Source organism: Nelusetta ayraudi, unplaced genomic scaffold (genome assembly GCF_046127955.1).
Source record: "Nelusetta ayraudi isolate G7.1 ecotype Tasmania unplaced genomic scaffold, CSIRO-AGI_Nayr_v1 ptg000135l, whole genome shotgun sequence".
Lineage (NCBI taxonomy): Eukaryota > Metazoa > Chordata > Actinopteri > Tetraodontiformes > Monacanthidae > Nelusetta > Nelusetta ayraudi.
The window spans coordinates 4,246,938-4,271,812 of record NW_027466185.1 but is presented as its reverse complement, the minus strand read 5'-3'; the positions used below and the strand labels follow the sequence as shown (position 1 = coordinate 4,271,812).

The following is a 24,875-nucleotide window of genomic DNA, read 5'->3' as shown; positions in this document are numbered from 1 at the left end:
ATGGAGCTGAGGTATTTTGCATCAACACGGCAGTAAAGTATTGTATTACATTTACATAGCATTGTGTATTACTTGGAAAAGAAAGAAACAGTGACATCAAATGGCTACATTTTAGATTGCAGTCCCTCTCCGGAGCTTGCCAGTGAACTACGAAGGCCTGAGCACACAATCCTGGGAACCTCGTCCATCTTCTTCTCGGCTGGTTGATTTGAGGACCCAAGCGTTCATTCTAAATACGAGACGCCCTGTCAGGCAGGTTGGATTGTCCACACTACGCTTCCTTAGATATGTGCAGTGCAAGTGACTTTTATTGTACCGCGAGTATACACTTTTCTGAATATATATCTATAGGCAATATATTGAGTTTTTACCAATATAAAAATCATAAATCAGGCCAAATTTTACACAATGGACCTTTAATGCAAGCCTTTCCCCGATCATTTGGCAAAGTAAAAACATTTTGCTTTTGGTTGTGGTCGGCAGAATCAAATCAAAACTGCTAATCGGACAAGTGCTGATATAGATGCGCTCTTTTCATAGTCAGAAGGTTTTACTGCCGATTTAATTGAAATCTGAAGAGATTTAAACCCAGCCGTGACTATAATCCTATGTCCCCAGGGTGACGAATCAGGTAGTTTGCTGGTTTCCAGTGAAGCATCAAAAGTTAACTTGCTCTGGTGCGAATTAAAACAAACAGTGTCTCATCACTAAGTCATCGTCGCTGTTCCATACAGAGCTTTGAGGCCGCTTCGCTCATCGCTGTGTCAACATCAGGACCGACCTTCCGTGTCACAGTCACTTCACTCAATGACAAGTACAGTGTGCTTGGTGCGCTCGCCCAGGGCGGCTTACTGAAACGGACAATGAAGAAAACCGCAAATGTGTAAACCGTTTGTCTCCAGGAAAGTAAAATGAGGCGACTTATTTAAAAGGCAAGTCCCCTGGATACATACAGCAGTGTCTTAGCTGGGATCAAAGATATGTTCTTGGTTTCCACGTCTCAACGGTTCATTGTGTCTTTGAATCTGGCTGATTGGAACTGGCCCTTGTGGACCCATTTCATTGCTGTGGAGACACAACCCCCCTCGGAGCTAAAATACTTACAACCCAACCAAGGCGCGGTCAACCTGAGGTTTTCAAGGTCTCTGGGAGATCTGGGGTCCTTGGGTGGATGCCCAGATTTCCTGCCTGCTGAGGGCTCATTTGAAGCTGACAGCTGAAAGAGGGGCCAATCAGTGGCACGTACACTGAGGTGTGGGTGGATTGTGAGTATCATCTTACCCAGGTTGCGTGTACCAAACAAAATACGGAACCCGCTGGGGAAAAAAAAAAAAAATCTGAGCAAACAAAACCTCGGGTTAAGCAAATTTTAGCTTCCTCAAAAAAAACAAAAAAACTTTGTCTCCCGAGAGGCATTATGTCTCCGTGCCAATCAACAAAGTCCCTTGTTCGATTAAATAGGCAGGTTGGGTTTTATTTTTTTTTCTCAGTGTTTCTGCTGACGGGGCAAAGACGGTAGGCGAAAAGGTCAGCCCTCACATCAAAAGCAGGTCATCATCCCCACGATAATGGCCTCTTCACGACACGTCCGGGTTGATAGACTCATTTGCCCCCATCTTTCTGACTCAAGCACTTTATCTGCAGTTAATTTTTAGGATACAACAGCCGGCTGTAGTGGCTGTAGCGCCACTTTACTGGCTTCTTGACACAATATCTGTAGTCGTCTCTCTCATACAGTATAAACACAGACTGGACAAGTCGGCAGTTTTTGATTTTTGTGTGGAAATTAATTTCTTGGCCCATTGATGTTATGTGGAGACTCGCCCACTCATGTTATTTTGCGTCTGTCTTTTTGCTACATAGTGATATTTAAAAATGCATTCAGATGCCCTCAGCACTTTGTGGACTTTTGTGTTTTTGTGTATTTATTTCGATCAAAGGCGTTGTGAAAGCTGTGAAAATGCAGCATAAACAACCTTTTTGTCTCTTACACATTCTTTTCAGCATTGCGCACGCACTCAGTCATTTCTCTCAGGGAAAACGATCGATCTGCGACGTTGCCTGGACTTCTGCCTCCGAAGTCCAGGCAACGCACTCACTCTGGGAATGCGATGCAGGTTCGCTAACTCGGTTTCCAGTCGGACCTGAACGCCTCCTGGGGCTTTTGTTCAGCTAAAATAAGTGAAAGCAAATCAATCAGCGTTTAGCACCGGTGTGCTGACTCTGGAGTCAGGCGAATGTAATCCTCCTCAATGGACTCTTTACTCTCAGGGGTCCTGATGATGCTTTATTTAGCTATTAACCGACGCGGCAAAAGAAACGGATGATGAGGGCTGCTTAAAGTTGTTTTCCTTGGATCTGATGATCAGTGTCTTTGCTTCTAAGGACGTGCGTGCCTACAGTTAAAGCATTCTCCACTGGTAGCCGGAGGGCACTGTGGTCACGCTCGTTTTTCCCCCTTTTTTTTTCATCATCGGACAGCGGTTATCAAACGGCAAGCCAAGGCCTGATGAATGATTAATGAGCTCCTCCGACTGCACATCCTTCGTGAATATGCACGGCCGACATCAAACACTCTTACGGCGCACTTTGATCCTCAGCAACCAAAACTTCTGATGCTTAATTTATGTATTTATCCCTTGGACGGGATTCAGGAAACAAGTGTGTGTGTGTTTTTTTTTTTCCCTCAGTGATGTGTAGGACTTTTAACACCCCAATTTAACGGTTGCTAATTGAAGAGTGGGGGTTTGTTTGCTGTACGACGCCCGTCAGAAGCTCTCGAGGTGCATGTTGCCAATGCTTTTCTTTTGATTTTAATTCCTGAATATACTTTATAAAGATATTATATGTATGTGTTGTATATATCTTAATAAACAAGATGAATTTCTGAACTTGTTGATCCGACAAGGGGGGGGTAGGAGTGTTTTCTCAGTGGCTGTCTCTAGGATTCAGCGTCCTCATCATCCGCTTCACAGTCGAGCAGTTCATCACCACTTCCAGGTCCAAGCTTTTTTATCGGCCGTGTCCCTTTGTGAACTGCTGGTCTAGACGCACAGCAAATAGACTGGAAAAACACTCGCCGCACTCGTCCCAGACACGTCCTTCCCCGTCGCTCTTGCTCCTCGGAGAGAAGGGAAAGTTTCCCCCGACTGACCCCCCCCCCTCTTCTCCTCGGTTTGCTAAGTCGTCCGCCGCCCTCGCGCTTGTTATTAGCGTCGTGCCAGCTCTTGCCTTTGACCCTGCGCCGCTCTCGCTCAAAGCCGCTGTTACACCCGCTACGTTTGAAATGTGTAATATTGGCTGGTGTAATGTGATCGCAGCATCCTTCACCTCCCCCAGCACCCCGGGGTCCCTCTTGGACAGCCCCTTGGAAACATACGTCTTCATCACGGAGAGCAGCAGAGAACAGCGAGTGCCGGTGACAATGAGTTTAAGAGAGCTTTTTTTTAAAGAGCTGCCATGTGTGGAGACGCTCAGACATGGCACGAGCCAGCGGCCTCCGCCTTCGCTTGGCTTTTGGGATCCCACCCCCCCCCACCACCACCACCTCCAACCAAAACAGGGCCGCTGGGGAGAAACAGTCTGGCCACTCAACTTGACAAGTCTTCTTTTCAAACTAGTTTTTTTTTTTTGTTGTTTTTTTTATTTTGGCCCCTCTGCCGTTACAAAGACGCACGCTCCCTCCCTGTGCGTGTGTGTGTGTGTGTGTGTGTGTGCTCCATGTCAGTGCGGAACAATAGCACTCAGGAGCGCGAAAGGGAACAAAGTGGCTGTGATTTGGAAAGTCCGGGTCATTTGCCAACTTGACTCAAAAAATAGCTTTTGATGTTTTCTTTCTGCCCAGGATGGAAGTCCTGCACGTTCACTTAAAAAACAAAAACAAAAAAACAAACACTCCTCACTATCCTGTTTTCTTTCTCCTTTATATTCTCTCGCAGTGGCACAGCACAGCATTCCGGCTGCCTGGCTGCAGGCACTTATCTCTTGCCCTGCTCTTGCAGATGTTGTATTTGATTGATTGATGATTTTTTTTTTCATTCACCTGCCTCACCTCTGCTCATGAATGGATTTCCGATTTTCCGATCTTGACTTTAAAGGTCCCACCTCATGAAAAATTCCCTTTAATAACAAATGTATGTCTCACCTGCTACTGAACTGGCCTCACTTGAGGAAAAGGTCTGTCCCCTCCTTCTTCTTTTGTCTCCTCTTTTCTTCTAAGTTGTGCAGTTAAACAGTTTGCTAAATCTCATTTATGTGATGTCACAAAGGGGACTTGTGCAGTGACTAATGTGTATCCGAGGCTGGAAGCAACTCGCTGCTCTGAGAGCCACCTTATGGCCGCCTTGTTTGTGTCCATTTTAGCAGGAAACTTCAGTTATATAATCCATAATGCAGTTTTGCTCTATTGAGAGCTGGAATGAAAAGTACATATAGAATTTGGAACCTTTAAGTAGGCGGCTGCACTGATATTCAAGAGCGTAATGACGAGATACAAATTGCACAAAAAACTTTGAAAAACTTCTGTTCTCCTTTTCCGAAAAATACAGTAATCGTACAAATTGCCTGCAAATGGCCATGGACGTTTAGTGTCTGGAGTTTGTTTTCATAGCTGTGCATTGAGACTGTTAAGTGGGGCGGAGGTGGGGGCAGGGGGGGGCTTATAGGATGTGTGTGAGGTGCAGGATGGGAGACCTCTTGTTGCTCCAGTCACCGGCCGTCAGTGCCAAACACAGCGCCGGGCAGAAGTGTGTTTGTGCCTGCGTCCTGTCTGTAGGCGTCCGTCAAGACGGGGCCACGTCCCGCTCGGCCAAGGCGCCTGCTCAGGTCCCTTCTTGCAGAAGAAAAAGCAGGGGAAGGAAATCCTGACTGGAGCGGCAGGGCGACTCAACTCTAACCTTTTGTTGGAACAGCTGCAGACTGCAGCCGCTTTCAAAAGCACAGAAGAAAAAAAAAAAAGTTGCAAAAATAGATTTGTACCAGCGTGTTTAATATTTCTACGAAAAGAAATTAAAAAAAAATCTTACTGCCGCTTCATACAAATTTTCATCAGTTAAAGGTCCAGTGTGTAAAATTTGGCTTGACTTATGATTTGTATTTTGGTGAAGGCTTAATATATTCCCCATAAATACATTCATAAAAGTGTACACTCGCAGTACAATAAAAGTGATTTGGTTTTCCTACCCTTACAACGGTTCTCATATAATATATTTCAGAATATACAACGAGCAATAAAGGTCTTGCTCCTAGCTGCCCTATTGCGCAACCATTTTTTAAGGAAGCCTGTCTGACAGTGCTGTAAATATGAAACACACTGTCAGGCAGGCTACCTTAAAAATCAGGCTTTCCTCAAAATTTTACACACTGGACCTTTAAAATGTGGCAACAAAAGGCAAGTCAAGTTAGTGTTGCTGCAGGTGTGTTGCAGAGGCCGTCACGTCAACAGGTTTAGACGTTCATTCAACGCTCCAATGGGAAACTCATCTGCACCAAAACGCAGGAAACAGTCAACACAAACGAGGCGCAATCAATCAAATCAAAAAGGGAGTCGAGGAGGCACGGAAACAGAACGCCGTCCTCCAGCTGTGATCACAGCGGGAACGAGCGCGCCTGAGAGTCTGAATTGAAAAGTGCGAGCTTTGACTCAGCAGCAGAGTCACCTGTGATTCAGAGCCCCAGATGTTTAGCACATCCGCACACTGAATTTACAGTAAACGGCTGCTCGCGCGGCCAAGACGACCACGCCATTATTTCTAATTTGTCCACATTCTGTCGGCATAAGTCGTTGACCGATTGTTGCATCAGCTAACGCTTACTGGAACTCCTGGAAGTCTGGAGGTGAAGTAGAGTTTGGCATGAATACCATTGATATAATAAAAGTTTGAGAGCAGCCTAAACAAGATCATACTGTAACATAGCAAGATACTTTTCAAAATTACAATAATATTTGCACAGAGAAGAAGAGAAAAACACAGTGTGTGTCAGTTGTGCTGATTTTCCAAGTTTAAAATCTAAATTTAGTGCTTTTAAAAAATATGGCCACCTTTGTGCATCCTCTTTCTGGGCTGCTTTACAGTGATAAGTAAAAGAGGTAGCTGCCAACAATGCGCCACCACGTTAATGAGGATTTGAAGTGTTATGACTTGCTGAACTTATTGGTGGTACTTCAAACTGTGAATCTTGTTGATTTGTGTTTGTGATGAGCACGGCGACGTTGAAATGTATCCTTCGTAGGATTTGCAAAGTGACAACTTAAGTCGGATGAATCATCTTCCCCGCCAGTTCATTGGACAGCCACGGCAATTATGCCGCTTGTCCTGCAATTACATCCTGGTCCTCCGGCTGTTGTGCATGCTGACTTCCCCGTGTGAGGGAACATCTCTTGAACAGCCGTGGAGCTACCAGGTTGCACTGAGCTCTTAGATCCACAATCCACAGCTGTTGACTAATGGCACCATTGGCAAAATGAGTCAATTAATAGAGGACTTGGTTGGGTTTTCTGGTCTGCAGGTCCCTCTACTGGTGTCAACAGAGAACTGACACCACAGCATGGTGATGTTAAACACTGATGTTCTAGTCATTATGTGGTGTATTTGATTCAGATTTGACATTTGCAGTGTCAGATTGTTCAGGATCAGCAATATTTATTGTTGCATTTCAGTCCATAACCCTAGCAGGCCTTGACCCCAATCTCTAACACACACACATACACACACACATTTTTTAAGTAATGACTCCAGATGTGTGTGAGGGGTCGCAGAGGTCACTGAGGTCACGGAGTTGTGCCAGCAGTCTCAGACAAGTCCCTCACACAGGGATGAACATCAGATCCGACGTGATTAATCAACTTAAACCTCGCGCGAGGCACCTAATGGGATAATTAATATGGTCGCTCACCTGCCAGGAGTCGCCCATTTACATAACTCCGCCAAACTAAAGGGCACTGATAAAGGACCCGAGCCACTCACAGTGACTGCGAGGCGAGCCAGTGTCGATTAAAGGGACCTCGCTGCCGTCTCCCTGGTGAGACCTTGAAGCGAGCCAATAATTAGATTTCATTTCCACGGTGGACCAACATCATTATGAATGTTTAATGGCTGAAACAAATGCCGCCTGTTGCTTCTAATCCCCGCCAGCCCGGTCATTGTTCGCTAAGAATTTACCCAGTGCGGTGATGAAAAAAATACATAAATATACATTTGTAGGACCAAATGTGCAACACTTAACACACGCTGGACGTTTTAAAACAACTTTCTAGGTATGATTAACAGACTGTGTATTTAAACTGCTTGATTTTACTGAATTGCAGTCAGTGTTGAAATAACATTTCAAATATCACTTCAATACAGTGATATTTTCTTTTTGTGTGGGAAAGAAAATGTTCCCCTTGTAATCATATGACATCCTTTTTTTTCATTCCGACTGACTGACTGGCTGGTCTTCTTTTAAGGTGCAGCCAGAGGGGACCATTTTATTTATAAGTTATGTCTGCAGAAGAGAATGCTGGGAAATGTGCACTGTTACTAACCCAAAGAGCCAAAGTAGTTTGAAGTGGCCGGCCGCCCTGGCTTTTACTCTTCAATTCTCAATTGCAGATGATCCCTCACTGACTCATTAAGTTCTTCCTCATGACCCTCGACTGATTCTCATGGTTACGAGGCTGTGGGTTAGTGCGGTAGAGCCCCCTGCTGGCCTCTGGGGAAAAAAAAAATTTTTGAATGAAGCAACAAGTAGTGGAGTGGATTTCTATCTACCCTGTGTGTCTCTCCTGTCCAGCAATCTTCATCTGTATCTATTACGATATTATAAAGCCATATAGAACATGATTGCTTTTCTGGACATCAGCCAACTTTTTGTCGTTTGCGTCTGCTCAGCACGTACTGCTCTTATCTGGTCATCCTATCAAAGGGTCACCTGACTTCTGAACTTGGCCTCGACCGCTTCAAAGCGCTGCGTTGCCGCCTTCGAGCAAACGGTCACAAAAAAACAAAACAAGCAAATGTGTTTTTCTGGTAATTCAAAGCGGAAGACGCGAGTTTCAAATAAAGTGACAGCCAGGGATGATTTGCCTCTCCCCTCTGTGTCGCCGGGTTAAATCAAGCGCCAGAGATGAAATTAGTCGTCACCGAGGCTAAAAGCCCGACTCATCTTCCAGCGAGTCAATCATGTGCATAAAAGTCAGCGGCTACTTTCGCCAGGCTGGCCGCTCCCGCTAAGTGGCCGGGCGTGATGTCGCGTCCTGTCCTCGTCCACCCTGGAGAGGCTGCTTGATAAAAAAGTGGGGCCCTGGCTCCCGCCAGTCTGGACAGCGCCCAATCAAAAAGCCATTAATCTAGTGATCCACTTTAATTTGTTTCTCAACAAGCAGATGGCAGCCCCCAATTGAAACCAAACGGACATGCGTCGCGCGCTGCATATAAATGGATTCGTAAATTGCCCCCCACACCCCACCCCACCACCACCACCACCACCCCTCCTCTCCCACAAACAATAAAATCTCGACATGCCCAGGGACTGCATGGTGCCCCATAGTAAATATGCAGCAGAAAACCAAACCTTCTCTGCAGAGTCTCCATGTCAGTGCAATCAGCAGGGTTAGGGAGTAACGTCGTCACATAATTTAAGTACAAAATAATAGTAATTGTAATCAGTTACATTACTGGGGAAAAAAATCATTAAATGATAGTTACTCGTGGAACTATTCATGGTCACAATTCTGGCCAAATTTTGCACAAAATGCTTTACGTTTAATCATTCTTTAATTTTTGTTTTGTATGGTTTTGTCGTGCACTTTCTTTGGCACGAGCCCAGCAATAGTGCCAGTGCCACCAGCAACACTAATGTTGATTTTGAAAAATGAGCGAAAAATGTTGACAGTTTTTTAAATTGTGTTCATTGAGAGCTACATTGCAAAACTATGATTTGGTTTGCTGATTTAAAAGATAGGAGGATATGCTGCAGGGCATTTTGTATCTATCTCAGAATGATCTCACAGTAGAAGAAGGTACTGAATTGTCGTTGTTGTGGTTGTTGTGAGTACTGCAGGAAGCTCAACACTGTCAGGTTTAAACAGTTGAGAACATTTATTCAAAACGTAGAAAAAAGTAATGAAAATGTAATCAGATGTGATTACTTACATAATTTTGATAAAGTAATTGAAATAGTTTCACCACTATTACGTTTTCAACAGGGTAACTTGTAATTGAAACCAGTTACATTTGCAAAGTAATCTTCCCGACACCCTGATTCAAAGCCTGTGCGGTCAGGGTCGGCCGACCAGAACTAGGGAAAGTCAACCGCTGACTCACGATGGGCGCGCGCGCACAGGAAGCCGCTCGTATGCAGCGGGGAAGTGTGACTAATCTGTCCAGCCCGGCGGTGAGTCACGCCAACGCGGATCATGTCCTCGTGGTTCGGCTGTTGTTGGAACGGGCTCACAGAATAATTGGGACCCTCTGGGGCCCCGCGATAAGGATCTGTTTGTGCACACATGTAGCCGTAAATGTCTGGCGAGCGCTCCCTGCCGCAGCAGGGCTGGCTAATGATACGGTGGCTTCGACTGATTTATTTGTGTGCCTTGGAGTGGGCGGAGCCTACTGAGGTCTTGAGTCCAGGAATACATGGGTGTCAGTCCCCAGAGGGACCCCGGGGATGCTTGTTATGGCTGTTTGGCAACTTGATAAGCAGGAGGAGTTTGTCCGGCACTGAACTTTGATCAGGATTGTTGCTGGGACTCTCAACAGAACCATCTTCCAATCTAAAATTCTTCTTAACTCATCTCATAAGTTCGTTCGATGGGCATTTGAGGTTATTCTGGTATTTTTGTCCATGTTACAATATGTGAATGTTAAAAATTTTCCACGATCCAGAATAAGGTTCTGTGCCTTTCCCAGCCATTCTGTGTGTGTGTGTGTGTGTGTGTGTGTGTGTGTGTGTGTGTGTGTGTGTGTGTGTGTGTGTGTGTGTGTGTCTTACCATCGCATGGGCAGAGAGCCACATGCTGTGGTTACCATGGTTAAGGTGAGATACCGCTCTTGTCTGAGTGCACAAAAGCATCTTAAAACATTTGCGTGTGCTTGCGCGCGCAGCAGCGTACTTCAGCATGTACTGCAATCTACATGGCCACTGAGTTCATGGCTTAATGCATTTTTAGGTTATTCATAGGATTTCAGCCTTTTTTTCCAACTGAGGAATAAAATGCAGCGGAGCAGGGAGCATCTTTCATTCATTAAAAAAAGACAAAGCAAAACAAACGTAGCATTGTACATAACACAAACATGACAATACATAGTACAGAATCATCACATGATTTCTGTGTTTTTGTTGTGCGTTCAATTTTCACCAGCTCACTGCTATCTTTTACAGCCATGCTGACTAAACAGGAGAGTGCGTAAAAATCCACTCTTGTCTTTGGGTCCGGGGAGGGAGGTGGGGGTCAAGGCTGCTGCCAGAGGAAGGAAAGGGTGTTTGTGTTTTAGGATGTGTGTGCGGAGGAGGCTGTAGAAAGTAGCAGTCGTTCCCACTTCCTCACAACACCTGATGGCCTCCCGTCACAGAAACATGAGTCAGCCCCCTGTGAAAATCGACTGCCTCTCATTTTGTTGCCGTGTGGCGGAGAGTCACTCAGCCTCGCCAGCGCCGCGCCCTAAATCTTCCCCCGGCAGAGGGAGGAAAAAATAAAGTCACCTGCTGACACTAACGATGCCCGTTTTCAGAGTTTTACTGTGTACTTTGCTGTTCAGAGAATCAGAGTCTAACTTTGACCTTGGTGTGGCTGGATGTCGTTGTGAAATGAAATGATAAGGGATGGGGATGCACCAATACTGATACCAGTATCAGGTATCGCTACCGATACCAGAGTACTCTACTTGTACTCGTAAAATACATGCCGATACCATGACACCGATATCAGTTGTATATGTATGTATATGACAGTTTTGTTAAATTTGTGTTGTGAAACTTGTGTCACCATGTCCTAGAAAAACATGCATGGAAAACTGAAACAAAAAAAAGTAATTCTACAATGTGTAATGGCCTTATTAAGTACTAGTATCGGTGAGTACTAAAAAGAAAGTACTCGTACTCTAATTGTTCTGTTTAAAAAAAAAAGTGATATTGGTGCATCCCTAATAAGGGATGTTTCTCATTTTTCCACTCAACGCGTTTGTCCAAAGCCGAAAATGAAAATGAAGCTGCCTTCAGCTGGCGGTCACCACCGGGCCAGTGCTTCAAGCTCCTGACGCGTCATTGAATCAGTCTGCGTTAACATCTGCCGGCCTTTCATTATCCGTCTGCTTCCCTCTCTGAGGGAGGTTCCTTTACTTCTCACCTCTCGTCTGTTTTTTTTTATCCCGGCCCCTCTGTTTTTTGTTCCCCCCCTCTTTTGGCTGTTAGCTTCTGCTGCGCAGCGAGGGATCGCTTTTGAGTGACGTCCGCGACCTTGTGTCCTCCTTACCGTCTCTGAGCCATGCAATTATGTCATTTTGTGCTTAAGATTTGCGCCCTCCCCCCCACCTCCCCAGAGACCACAAAGTGCCTTGGCACAGTCTCACGTTAGAAAAGGATGACTGGATGTTTCAGTTTCTGAGCAGCGTCTCTGCACTATTATCTGATCAATGTGATGTGCCACCTGGCCCGTGCCAGCCTGAAAGGTCCCATATCGAGGAAATTCACTTGATTCTAACAAAATTATATTGCATCTCTTCTGAAAAAAAGACAAACCCCTGCTTTGCTTCTTTGGCGTTTGCTTTAAAAGAGAGCAAAAATACCTTTTTGTGTTTGAGGGTTAACACTGCTGTTTTTGCTTGTTCAATAACTCTGAGAAAGGGAGAATTTGCCCTAAACAATCAATATCGAAGAATGCTACGTTACGTTAATGACATTATCGAACGATTAAGCTCTGACTTTTCCCAATCACCTTTAAATCGAAAAAAAACTCTTTGGATCCTTTTCCTCGTGCTGATCCTACTTGTTTGTGCGTGAGCGAGCCACCTGCTTGATTGCACTCTGGCTGTCTTGCTGATTTTGCGATGCTTTGTTATGTAACCGCTAGCGTCCCTTTGGAAGAAAACGAGCCGAATCGTTACGCAAACTAGATGCGCTGTCAGGAAACGCCAACCGAGGCTGGCAGAGAAGTGAAAAAAGGCTCATTCTGCGGGCATAAAGAAGTAGAAAAAAATGTATGTGTTTTCATTTGCCTTGTTTTGTTTTTGAAAACAATAAAAAAAAAATAAAAAATCAGCTTCTCGCTGCTGCGGTTGCTTTTGACGGTTTGTGTTGCTGTGTTTGGCACATCGTTGGCCCTTCAATCCCACACAAACACCCTCACTGGGCCACGGCCAACCACAACGCGACCCATCTCTGTCCACACCTGTTTCAGGTGTGGACAGAGGCTGCACCGCAATGCAAATGAAGCGACTAGCCCTGATTGCGCTGGCAACTCGCTGCGAGGAAATGTCTTGTCTGTGTTTTGTTACATTGATGGTGTAAACATCCTCACCCGGGTTGTGTGTGTAAGTCCGGCTTTCTGCCTGCTATTACCACTGGATTAGAGTGAGTTGGAAGGGGGAGGCCCCCCTCCTTCTCTCCGTTGCTGCTGCACGAGATAATGACAACTTGGGAAGGTGAACAGAGACGTGTCAGACTGACTCTGGGTGGAAGGTTTACTCAAGGGTAATGGCTTCCAGCTGCTCTGAGCCAGTCAGACGCTTCTGCCCAGTCATGTCGGGTTCGTTAGAATTTGGAATCCGGTGGCCATCTTTTTGTTCCATCTACAGTGGGGTTAAACGTACTGCGGGCAGAAACTGCGCATTTCTTTCAGATGTCATCATCGTTGCCTTTATTTGGCCTGTTGTGGTGGAGAAGGGAAGAGGGGTAATTTCAAACTTTGGCCCAGCGTCTTATTGGCGAGAAAGGCTGTGTGATTGGGGGATGAACTCATTTAGAACATGCTCATGATGTTTCACATTGTCATTCTTAGGCCTCCCCATTGCCACCTTGCAGTGTCCTCAGGTTCGGTTTAGCTTCATCAAGCTCCTGCGAAGAGAGTTTGAGTTTACCTTGTTGCTGTAATTCAAAAGTTTCCCAGCCTATGGTTTCTTTATCTTGGAGTGTGGCGAGGTTGGTGTCCAAAGTGAGTCTCTCGCCTCCTTCCTCAGTGGACCCGTTCCGTCCCATCAGGGCTTCTGTAAAACCCGACTTACCCGTTACTCGTTTCATTAATGCAGCTTTATGTTGTATTTAATTACATGTGACAGGGGAGCTGCAGTGCCCGTGCCAAGTGAAAGGGTGGCGGAGTTTCATTCATTCGATCATTTGTGTATTTTTTATTTATCTAGTTGAGCCAGCATTGGCACATGGGACTTTTCCCTCATGGCTCGCCTGTTTTAAACAGCAGTAATGCAGCTAAACGTCCTGCAAGTGATGCCGTACACCCTCAAACCCCGAGAAGGCAATTAAGGATTTAATTTATTAGGCAGTCTTGGAATGATGCCCTGATTAAAGAGCCTGTGTGCTGAGCGACGCTGGAAGCCCGCTGACGAGCACGGCGCAGGGCGTCCGTCCACACTGAGCATCCTGCACTCCCTCTCACTCGCCCCTCTCTCTCGCCAGCATGCTCTTCTCTTTCACCCGGCTCCCCCCAGAGGCTGAGCATCGCCAGTGCAGCCTCTGCCAATAGCACCTGCGTAGCTGTAGTCACTGCATTGTAATCGGAGACTGTTGTTGAAGACAGTTTGCCTGCCTCCGGGGCTGAGAGGCGGCCAGCCGCCCTGGATCCCGCTGCCGCGTGGACGGAGCTGCATAGCAGGTAGGGAGGAGAAGGAGGATTAGGAGGAGGAGACGGAGAAGAGAGAGAGAGAGAGAGAGACTTGTAAATAGTGACATCAGTGAGGGGTAGCATCATCACAGAGACTGGACTTGCGCTGGCTGCTAGAAAGAAGAAAGAAAAAAGAGATGAAGGATGTTTGAAAGAGCGGCCGGGATTTTGACGCTCTCTGTGTTTACTTGTCAGCGCTGCAGAAATGTAAAGTGTGTGTGTGTGTGTGTGTGTGTGTGTGTGTGTGTGTGTGTGTGTGTGTGTGTGTGTGTGTGCACGCGGGCTCCCATGATGTCAGTTTCCCTCACTCTGCACTGGCAAAAAGGTGGCGTTGCTGCTGATGTCTCTCTGCCTCCGTCCGTCTCGGCTGCTGCAGCTCCGCTTCCCCTGAAGCGATTGGGATTTGGCAAAGGGAGGAGGTGAGAGGAGAGTGTGTGTGTGTGTGTGTGTGTGTGGGGGGGGGGGTATCCTAACGAGAGCAAAGGGGAGGTGATGGGTTGGGGGGAGAGGGATTGACAGACCCAACTCGCCGAGGAGTCACAAAGTGAGAGGATCAGCGAGACAAGGAGGCGGGTTCCATCAAAGGCAGCCCCTCGATGGCTGCGCTGTGACGGGGAACGAGGAGGGAAAGAGGGAAGCGGAGGTCTCAGGTCAGGTTCAGAGAAGGAGAATTTGCTCCTCGTCCTCGTCCTCGTCCTCGTCCTCGTCTCTGAGTCCACGGCCCACTTTGAAACATTGTTCCTAGATGTCTTGTGCAGCCCCGCAGGTTGTTGTCACCCTTTTCACAAATTCCTGGGAAACAGCTCTTAGTGGACTTCTGCATCTCACAGGTTTACACTTTACAACAGAACTCGGAGGCACAAGCTGTTCCACGGTGGGCAGATAGCAAAGGACGTCACACACATTCAGGTGACAGGCCTGTTTGAAATAAATCCCTTACTGCATGCGGTGGTTTATTTGTTTATTTGTTTTTTTTTACTTACCTCCTGTTTCACAACAAAACAAATCTCACTGGTGAGTCTAGGGGTTTGCTTGTTTAACGACTAGTTTTGGGAGCTGAGACAAGCATTCTCACACAGCTCCTGCTGAGTGTGTAATTCATCCATCCATTCAGGGATGCGGGGGCTGCTGAAGACCATCCCAGCTGTCTTCAGGCAAAGGCGGGATTAAAACCCATACAAGTCACCAGTTTATCGCAGGGCCACGTCGATAGACAACCATTTGCACTCACTCATGCGGCCAATTTAGAGGACCCAGTATACCTCTCGTGCATGAACTGAGGAAGCCGGAGTACCGGGATCTAACCTGCGACCTTCTTGCTGTGAAGCGACATTGCGACCCGCTGCATCACTGTGGCGACCACTAAAATCCAGCTCACTCTCAGACTGCTGTCACAAGATATATACACTGTTTCCTCGTTGAACTCCAAGCCACTTTGACTTTGAGCTAGAGATATGCGACTCATCATCCTGGACGCACGTTTTGTCTGTTTATTGAAATCGTATTCCTACCGGAGATGCGGCAGATGCGGAAGCAGATGGCCGTTTTCTTCAGAAATTTAGCAAAATTGAATTCATCTGCAGGGTATTTGGAGCGCTCCCCCACGCCACCTCTAGCCTCCTGCACTTATTTCGTCTCCAGGAGCTGCAGATGTGGCTTACACATTTTTTGGGAAAGACAAACAATTATGTTTCTGTCCGTCTAGTTTGAATACATACTTTAGAATAGCTAAAGTATTCATCAAATGTCTTGCTGCTTAGGACCCTGGTAGTGTAACGCAAGTATAATTATGTTCCGAGGGGTCTTAAAACTTGTTTCTTTTTTCACTTTTTACTCAAAGTGGTGACAATATTAGATTTCTGTGTACGTCAGCAGGAACTATTGTTCAATATTAGCTTGAAGTTGCAATTCAATTTGAAGCTTTTTCTTCAGTTAGACTGAAGCTTTTTCTGATCGCTCATGTTCTAATTAAGCGCCTTGTCAGGTGCCATTGTGTTCTGCTAGAGCAAAAGAGTTGATGGCATCATGCTGGAGACTTGTCAGTGGAATGAAAAGCATGTTGGACTCTTTAATTTTCCTGCAGCTGTTTGGAAGGAAGCCTGATTTCTTTGCTGTCAGCTCCTCTGGTGTTGTTAGGCTTTGTTTTGGCAGTGGCTGCCGCTGATTGTGCGTCGAGGCTCTGACAGAGAAAAAGTGGGTTGCTTTTTCTCTCTCCTCTATAACGGCGTCTGCATAAATGGTCTCATGGATCAAGACCATCTCATCTGAGGAACTCGGCTGACCAGCTGTTTGAAAAAATGTCCTGCAGCCTGATGTGACTTTCCCTGTCAGCAGAAGCAGCACATCTTCTCAGTTATGTCGCTTCCACGTCACAAACACACTTTTACCAACTCATCACCTGTTTATTTACTTTACCTCTCCCCCCGACAGGTCGCAGCTTGCCTTTCTACGAATCCGCTTAATTGAGCCGCTTGGATGCTCAGCTGCACGCGGCATGTGAGGTTTTTAATGAAGGCTCTCTTTTATTGTAGTTTGCTCTTTACAATTTCACTTTGATCGTGGAGGAATGTCAACGAAAGAAAAAACACAACCTCCAAAAGTCGACGTCTTTGAAGGAGCACACATGTTGCAAAAAACTTTTTGGGTTTGTTTTGTTTGTTTTCTGGGGGAATTCCAAGACATACATCTACCCTTTGGGATGTCGAGAAATGTGTTCTTCTAGATGGAGTTGCGTGAAATCCAGGCGCAAAAGTGTTCTTGGCAATGTGCAGCACAGAAACCACAAGAAACAATAAGTTAACGGGTTTAGTATGAACGGAGCAGATTCTCTTCAAGTGGTCAAACCACCATCCGTGTTTTAAAAAGGTCTCTGAGGGGATTTTTCAACGGCGGTCAGGCCAGCGTTTTAATTAAATAAGTGTAACAGCAAACGTATGTATGACAGCTGGACTAGTGGTAATCTGGACCGGTAAGTGGAACGCCTACTGCATTGTTGGATTTGTGTTGCATCTGCTGAGGAGTCTACACAAAGCTTTTATGAAGGGAAGGCAAAACCTGGAGGGGATAGGGTTAAAACCTTGGTCGATCACATTCAAGCAAACCCATCAGGTTGGTGGTTGCTCGCAAGTCAAAAGGGAGAAAATTAGCCATAAATTAGAGGCTGTTTTGAGGCTGGCTGTTTCACTACTAGTTAATAATGAAATGAAAGCCAGAAAAAGCCTTCTGTGCTGTTTTTCCTTATTGTTTATTTTATATTAAAATTCTGTCTGGTTCTGACGCAACCATGCTAATGTCTTTAGAAATAACCAGTATTTACAGTTTACTGCAGTCTCTCTATCTGTGGTTTTCACAACCGTTTGAAACAATCTACCAAATTATCTGGAAATATTGGTAAATAAATTGGTTATGGAATCCTTTGAGATTAAAAAAGAAAATGTAATGGCGGTTAGAAAGACAGATTATTATGGTTTCACAGTTGAAATCTGAACAATCCAGCTACAAGTTAGGTTAGCGGTGGCGTCTGTGTGCAGGATTTCACATTTTGTTCTTTCAGTCCCCATACCTCAGTTCAAGACTCACAGGAAGAAATAAGTTTCTCCATGGGTGCCTGTGGAAACTTGCATCAAACACAGCCACATGCACAGTGAGAGGTTTCGATAGTTATTTTCTAGTTCAGGCTGAAGCTTCTCCGGTGCAGGTGGGAAACCGTGTGAAAGGAAATGTCAGAAGCATTAGTGAGAGGAAGGAAAGAAATATCTATCTATTTATCTATCTATCTATCTATCTATCTATCTATCTATCTATCTATAGAGAGAGAGAGAGAGAGAGAGAGAGAGAGAGAGAGAGAGAGAGAGAGAGAGAGAGAGAGAGAGAGAGATGCGGTGGAACACGCAATGTCGACATCTAGTGGTCAACATATAAACAATCACAACGCTTTCGGTCAGGTGTGTTGTTCCCCAGCAACTTTGTAGAGCAAATCGGGATGTCACGGGTGAAAGGCCATAAAAACTTTGTTCGTGTTGTTTTTCTCGAAGAGTGCAAACATTCCAGGGGAACCCGCTTGTTCTAGACCCGGAGAACACACCTAGCATTGGCTCGAGCCGAGGCAATCCAGCTAGCAAGAGCGAGTACAGTAAGCATGTTTGTGCCATACAAACATATCAACAACATTAACTGTGGGGAATGTATGGTTTAACATGGGAACACCGCTATTAAATACGGTTTTAGAATAGCTTTCGTGTCGTGTGCTTAGTTTGCCCAAACCACCAACAGCTGTCAAACCAGGAAACTCATAAATAGACTATTTTTTGAAGAGTTATATCGGCGGCATACTAGCAAGATGTTTTCCCTACGCATATTGAGTCGCTGCGCCAGTGTGCTAGCATTGGCATGGTGGCAGTGGCACGCAGAAGCAAATGTAAAAATGACCCCACTATTTCACGGTTTCATGTTGTATGTCAGTCATTCTTTTTGAGCCAATGTTTGATAACAAACACGAGGCAATAATTGGTGGTTTTAAATGCCTGTACAGTTTGTTGTGAGCCATCACTTTGTTGATTACTCGTGCTAGCACTTTTTTATTTAGTAAAATTTACCTTTCTTTTAAACATGACGAGCATTACAGTGTTTGTTTTAAGATTCACCCGCCTTCAAGGTTTTAGTTGCGTTTATTGAAGGGCAGAATCACTTGATATCATTTTAATGTTTTCAGTGTATTTTTGTGGTTTGGTGTTGTTGTGTCTTGTAATACGATCATGTAGTGAAAGTCTCCAAGTGCCAAACTACTATTAGCGTTGATCGAATGCAAGACTGTGTTAAATTACACCTTCTAAATTCTACCACCCTATTTATGAAACTGTCACCTACTGTATAGGTCCCTGCCATCAGTCAGTTGCTGGCCTGTACCAGGCTCCGACACAAAAACATGCTCGGCCACCTGTGGGCCACTCTGTCACTGGGCTTTACAAGTTTTCTGGGAGAGACCCTGGACATCTGCTTTGAACTCTTATTACTCTGAGTGGTTTCTTTGGTCCATTGGTCCTTTTCTGTTTGTCAGTGGAATGGTAGAAGAAACTGCAGCAGCTGTTGGGATCAGTCTGTCATCCAACACACAAGGCATCACTTATCAGTTGGATTAGGGGCTGGAGTGAAAGACAAAGCACTCATGACGAGGTTTCATGACTATAGAAAAGGTGATCTGACGTGCAGTTCCTCCTGGGGTGCTCGTACGGTTGTGCCGGTAAATCCACCTGTTGCAACAAACATCTTGATCTCAATGTGAGTCATAACAGGTAATTTGAGGGAAGGGACAGAATGGTCTTTAATTCTTTTTTTTTTTCTTTTCTTTTTTTTTTTTTTTATCCTTTTGAATTGTGTGTTTGGGATGAATACCAACTCCTGTGGCAGTGCGAGCAGAAAACTAACAACGTTTTAAGCAAAAGTATAAAAACACTGGAGTTGAATGTGCTGCTTTATGGACATCTATCAAATGAATCCTGCAAGGCTGTTCCAGTTAACCAAATATCTACATTTACAGATCTGTAAATGGTTATCGTCAGGAGATTTTAAACATAAAGCAAACAGAAACATTAAGGTGTCCGACTCACTAAAACCTCCAGGCAACATCTGAGTCTTTCGGATCATTTTTGAATGCCGCAGACAAAAGTTCATAAACAGCTAGAGAGTTCTCCACGTGGTCCTTGTTGACAGAGCTTGCTGAAATATTTGCGTTTAAGACGCACATGAGAGTTAGAATGGCGCTCCGTGGCAGGACGTTTACAGCTCTGCTAAGTTTTATGCTCTCGGGACAGGCGGCAGAGAGAAACAGTCTGCACCTGTCTCGTGTGATGGAAGTCTCTGGGACGACTGCAAGGTTACAGAAGCCCTCGAGGGCAGAGTGAAACACTCGGCTTAACTTCCTGTACACCGTTCACACGCAGCTTCCTTGTGTCCCCATTGCAGACTGCCTTTCCATCTGTTTTCTGCCAATGTTTTCTCCAAACGTTTTTGACTTAATTGTGCTATTTTGGTAGTGTCTGAGACTTCACGCCGTTGTCTGGCGTAAAATGTAAAGTCATTCTTGAACGTAAGCAGTAAAAAAAGAAACGTTAATTGGTAACATTATGGTTTAATGTTACCAATTACCAGAGTGTTTGATGCCAGCTGGTTATTCCAAAGGTTAAATCAGGTAAGACAATTGTCTTTCATGCAATCTGGCCCAGTATTACAACAAACTATAATCAGAAGTTAAAGAAAAATCCTCATCACGTCCCAAGAAAACAGGTTACTTGTTAGATGTTAAAAGCCTCCAACAAAGACGCTCTCCCCCTTTGACTGACGGACTGTTTGCATATTTAGAAGCAGATGTACGTTATTGCTATGGCTTCTTTGGGGAATATGGATTCATATGGTTTTATTTTGAAATGTTGACTGTGCTATGGTAGATCCGGTCAGGTGAACCAAGAAGAGGAGACAAACCGTTCCGGACACGAACTTTGTCAGTAATGTTGTTTTTGTTTAGCGTGCGCGCAGCCGGTTTGTCGCAGCGAGCTCATTCAGTTCTCTGCCGTTATCGATGAACCCGGTGCACCGAGAACCGAGAAAGCTGCCGTCCAATAGTGCTGCTTATGCACATAAACACATTATCCAGTGCACGTCTGTCTGTCTGTCTCGCCGTCGTACGCACACTCGCGCAGATGCTCACTGGCTGTTTGTCCTGTTTTTGCAGATTTACACGGACTGGGCCAATCACTACCTGGCCAAATCTGGCTGTCAGCGCCTCATCAAGGACCTGAGCCAGGACGTCACCGATGGAGTCCTGCTGGCACAGATCATCCAGATCATAGGTACACAGGCGCACACACACACACGCACACACACACACACACACACACATATCTATTCCCCATTACCTGCTGCAGATCCCACTGTTCTCTCTCTGTTTGGTTCACAATGCTCCTTGCTCCTGGTTCAATGTTCACAACAGTCCGTTGGTCACCAGAGGTGAATTACATTTCCCTTTGCTACTACTGCGTAAAAAGTAGCACACGAGGATGGCATGCGAGGACGTAGCATGTAGGAAGCATTAGCAAAGCCAAGATGAATAAATTCTCTGTGTTATCAGTGGGGATGAAAACAGAGTGTCAATAATTCATGCTGTCTGCTAGATGGAGCGACCACCCAAATGCTCGCGCGCACACACGCACACTCACACACACACACACACACACACACAGAGTTGCAGCAAGTTGAAGAGAAAGCCGTTGCTCAGACTGACGGAGTATTTGGGCCAAATCGCAGTGCTTCTCTTGTTTGGGGTGCTGGGCGAGCGGCAGCGGCTGTAGAACACATCTATGACTCTGGCACCCTGGGGTGCAGAGACACATGTCCCTCACGGGACCCCACAGAGCGTTCAGGTCTTCTTCAGTCTCACGCTCAGCAACCCGTTCCTGCCGCGCTCTCCTCTCAGTGATGAGGTTTACCAACAAGGAATCACAGTCATTTATCCCGGCGGTGCTCATTCACGTCGACGCGTCCGGCACAGGGTCGATGGCGGTTGGCCGACGGCAGAATCAGCGGTCAGGGCTCGGCGCGGCAGCTGGAGAGGCTGAAATGAGCTTCTGTCACACCCGACGAGGTAAAAGTGAGCTTCCACTCTCACTGAATCTAACGTCTGAATCACTCCAGCTTGTAAACTTTAACGTGCCTGCACTTCACTCTGGTCAAAACCACAGGATCCATAAATCCGAGACTGGCAGCGTAGTCATACTATTGTCAAAAAGAAAAAATCTATTTTAAAGTTATTGAGATCTATGTTTGCCATCAGATCTATAGATTCTCAGCCAACGAAGCATATTTTCTCCCTGTTCCCAGCCTCCCATAAAGTTGCGTGGAATGTCCTTAAACATCAGAAAGGTGAGATTGCCATCACTGCATCGGCGAGAGCGCACTTTCTGAAAGTAGCGCGTGCAAAAGGGGTAACGGTGCTCACAGTGGGGAGTCGATGAGCGAGCGAGAAAACAACTTTGTGTGTAAAGTTGGGATCTTTAACGACGGCTTTTTTAAAAAACAAACCAAAACAGATTATTAACCAAAACCTTATTAATAAATCCTGGCTCTGCCGTATCGTACGCAGTGCTATTAGTGTCAAGGAGGACAGTTTTCGGGGATTGCATTCTGGAAAACAGGTTTGCTTCTAGTTGACGTTCAAATACCTGGAGTTGAACCACAAGCTCGCTAAATTCCTTTGGCCTGAGTGTAAATTTGTGAACGTGAGGAGCGCTGTTTTGGACCATCACTGCCTCACTTTTCATCTCCTTGTCACATTTTCTTTCTCGTTGTGACTCATTGCCGCTCAGATGTATTTCTCCTCTGTAATCTCCCCCATGACACCCCCCCCCCCATGCACATTCTGCCATATTCACCGATGCTCTGTGACTCCATCTGTAAATCTGACTCCGTTGCAGTGCCTCTCCCTCTCCCTCTCTCTCTCTCTTTCTCCTCTCTCTCTCTCTCTCTCTCCCTCCCCCCCCTCTCTTTCTCTCTCTCCCTCTCTCTCTCTCTCTCTCTCTTTCTCTCTCTCTCTTCCGTTGGATTGAAACTTTACCCTCCCAGTTCGCCCGTGCAGACAATGAGGCCAAGCGGGCCTGTCAGTAATTCTCCAGCGGCAGCTGACGAATTAGGCAGCTTTACTTCCCAGACCCTTTTACTGCATCTCGCTACACCTTTGGCACACACACACACTCACTCACTCACTCACTCGGTGTGGATGCACATGCCTCCTCCTCCTCTGTAAACTCACCCCACCAGAGGTTTCCCACTGGATTCCGCGCACCTGAATGCGGCAGCACGTTACATTTGGCTGTGGAAGGATGGTAAACGTCTTCATTTTCTTTCTTGCGCAGCAAACGAGAAGGTGGAGGATATCAATGGCAGCCCCCGGAGCCAGTCTCAGATGGTGAGTGTTGCTCAAACTTTCATTATCATCTGCAGCGCTGCCGCACGCTGAAAAATGAATTACGCTTATGAGGGTTTTTTTTGGTTATTGCTTTTTAACTTCTGCTCTGCGAAACTGTATGATTTTAAGCCTCTGTGACTTTTGCGTTTAATGAAAATCAAACCGTTAAATTGATTCTGGGAATTTTGTTCCTTTTTTTTGATGCTGGTGTTGCATATTTAGAGTTTTGCACCATTTGTATATTTTGAATCTGTCTATAATCAAGTGTTGGTTCACTTTCAAGAAGTTAATTGCTGTTGGATGCAATTATCCAGCAGTGTTTCCTAACATGACATCCTAACACAGTATAAACAGCCGCTGCACAATATTAAAGCTGGTCTTCAAGGCCCGCAAAGTCGTTGATGCCGTGTTTTATTGCACGTTTCGACCTGTAAAGGTGAAACCTGACCAGCTAAGGGGTCGTCCCAGGTGAAACCGGTCATGTTTATGCTGATATTTCTGATTCCTCTGCGTTTGTCAACAGAGATGCTGAAAAAGAGGCAGTAACTCTGTCAGCAGAGCCCTGATCAGTTTGAACGCTTTGCCGTGTTGCAATCAGTGTTCCGTTCCTGCAGCCCCTGACGACCTGACTGCCATGTGTGGCTGGGCTGGCGGTGTCATTTCCCCCCCATCGGTGTTAATGAGACGACGGGCTGCATATAACCGCTGATTGTCGTCACAGCGAGATAATTACCCCTCTCTTTAACTAGAGCTGAGTAAGTGTTTGTGCGGCATGGGTTTTGCCCTGGCATCTTTCCCCCCCTTCCATTAAAAGTGACTGAAGTCATTGAGCGCTGTGGTTCTCTGGTGTGCGTCAGGCTCACGGTGTTCTTTTGAATCTGTGGCATTCAGGGACCTGCTAGATGTTGTCCCCCCCCCCCCCCCCCGTGTCCCACGCTGCTCTTATACACTGTACTGCTGTTAGGAGAGACAATGGAAGTGACCAGCTCCCTGAGATCTATTAGCCTTTTCCAACCAGCGCGCTCGCCCCAGGATTTACGACCGGTTCGCATGCCTGGGGCACAACAATCACAAGATTTATTTTTTCTCCTCAATAATGAGCGCAGCTGTTCTGGAAACAGACAAAACAACATTAAATTGCCAGGAAGGAAGAAATTGTCGTGTGACGTTCGGGGGGGAAATCCTGAACGTCACGCTGACAGCAACACAAATAAGCTAATGCTTTTTCACCGTCGTCGGCCACATAGAATGACTGTTGTCACTACGGGCGAGGAGCAAGAGACAGTGCGAGCATGTGGCTCAATGTGCCAATGACCTTTGTGTATGTGTGTGTTTGTGTGTGAGAGAGTGTGTGTGTGTGTGTGTGTCTGCGCTCAACCAGCTCCTTTTCTAAGTCGCTTTCTAAGCCCGTTAATCCAGCACCTGCTCAGACTAGCGGATTCAGCCAGCATGGGAATCTAAAGTTTGAGGAAGCACAGTTGCTTATTGTGAGGCCCAAAAGGGAAGGAAACAACACACACACTCACACATAAGGACCATTTGGGAATATATGGTTGCCAAATTCCCTGGCAACTTGAGTGACGATCCAATTTGATGAGTTATCAGCATAAAATTGGTTGCCAGAAACTATTGTGAGACCTATATATTTATATATTTATCGGTCTGTCTATATCTATATTTACTTCAGAGATGGTGAAATTGCTTGAAATGTATTAATGTCATAATACTTTGTGTTACTTGCATCTGATTGAAAACGGATCATTTTTAAACATGGACTGTTGTTGCTTGTTTGAGTCTCGTTGTGCGATGGAGACTGTGTGTCTGACTGTAGGTCACTTTAGTGCAGGAGGCTTCAGTTGGTGCAACTGGACTGGTTTTGCCAGCAAATCAACAATAGGAGACTGTGGTTGTAGTTCACTGTGACCTGCTTCTGTGATTGGCTGGCCATTCCCTGTCACTTGCTTCGACCCGCGGTCCGTTAATAAATGGTCAGCGCTTACACAAACAAGAAAGCAATAACAGAAGCATATTTTCCTTGTTCAACTGAATGAATCAAACTAAAGCGCTCAGAGGTGAAGACGATGAAACGTGAACGTACAGCCCTCC

General features: G+C 45.7%; 1 protein-coding gene across 4 annotated transcripts in view; it reads left to right on the top strand.

Annotated features, from left to right (window-relative positions):
• The window catches only part of nav3 (neuron navigator 3), a 175,668-nt gene that overhangs the window by 32,680 nt on the left and 118,113 nt on the right, over positions 1–24,875 (top strand). For 3 of the 4 annotated variants that reach the window (XM_076051580.1, XM_076051576.1, XM_076051575.1), the window contains exons 2-3: positions 20,541–20,658; positions 22,717–22,769. In XM_076051580.1, the coding sequence (XP_075907695.1) occupies positions 20,541–20,658; positions 22,717–22,769 (171 nt within the window). Of the gene's footprint in view, positions 1–17,802; positions 17,946–20,540; positions 20,659–22,716; positions 22,770–24,875 lie in introns of those variants that run through there. The other variant, XM_076051577.1, reaches the window with a different exon arrangement.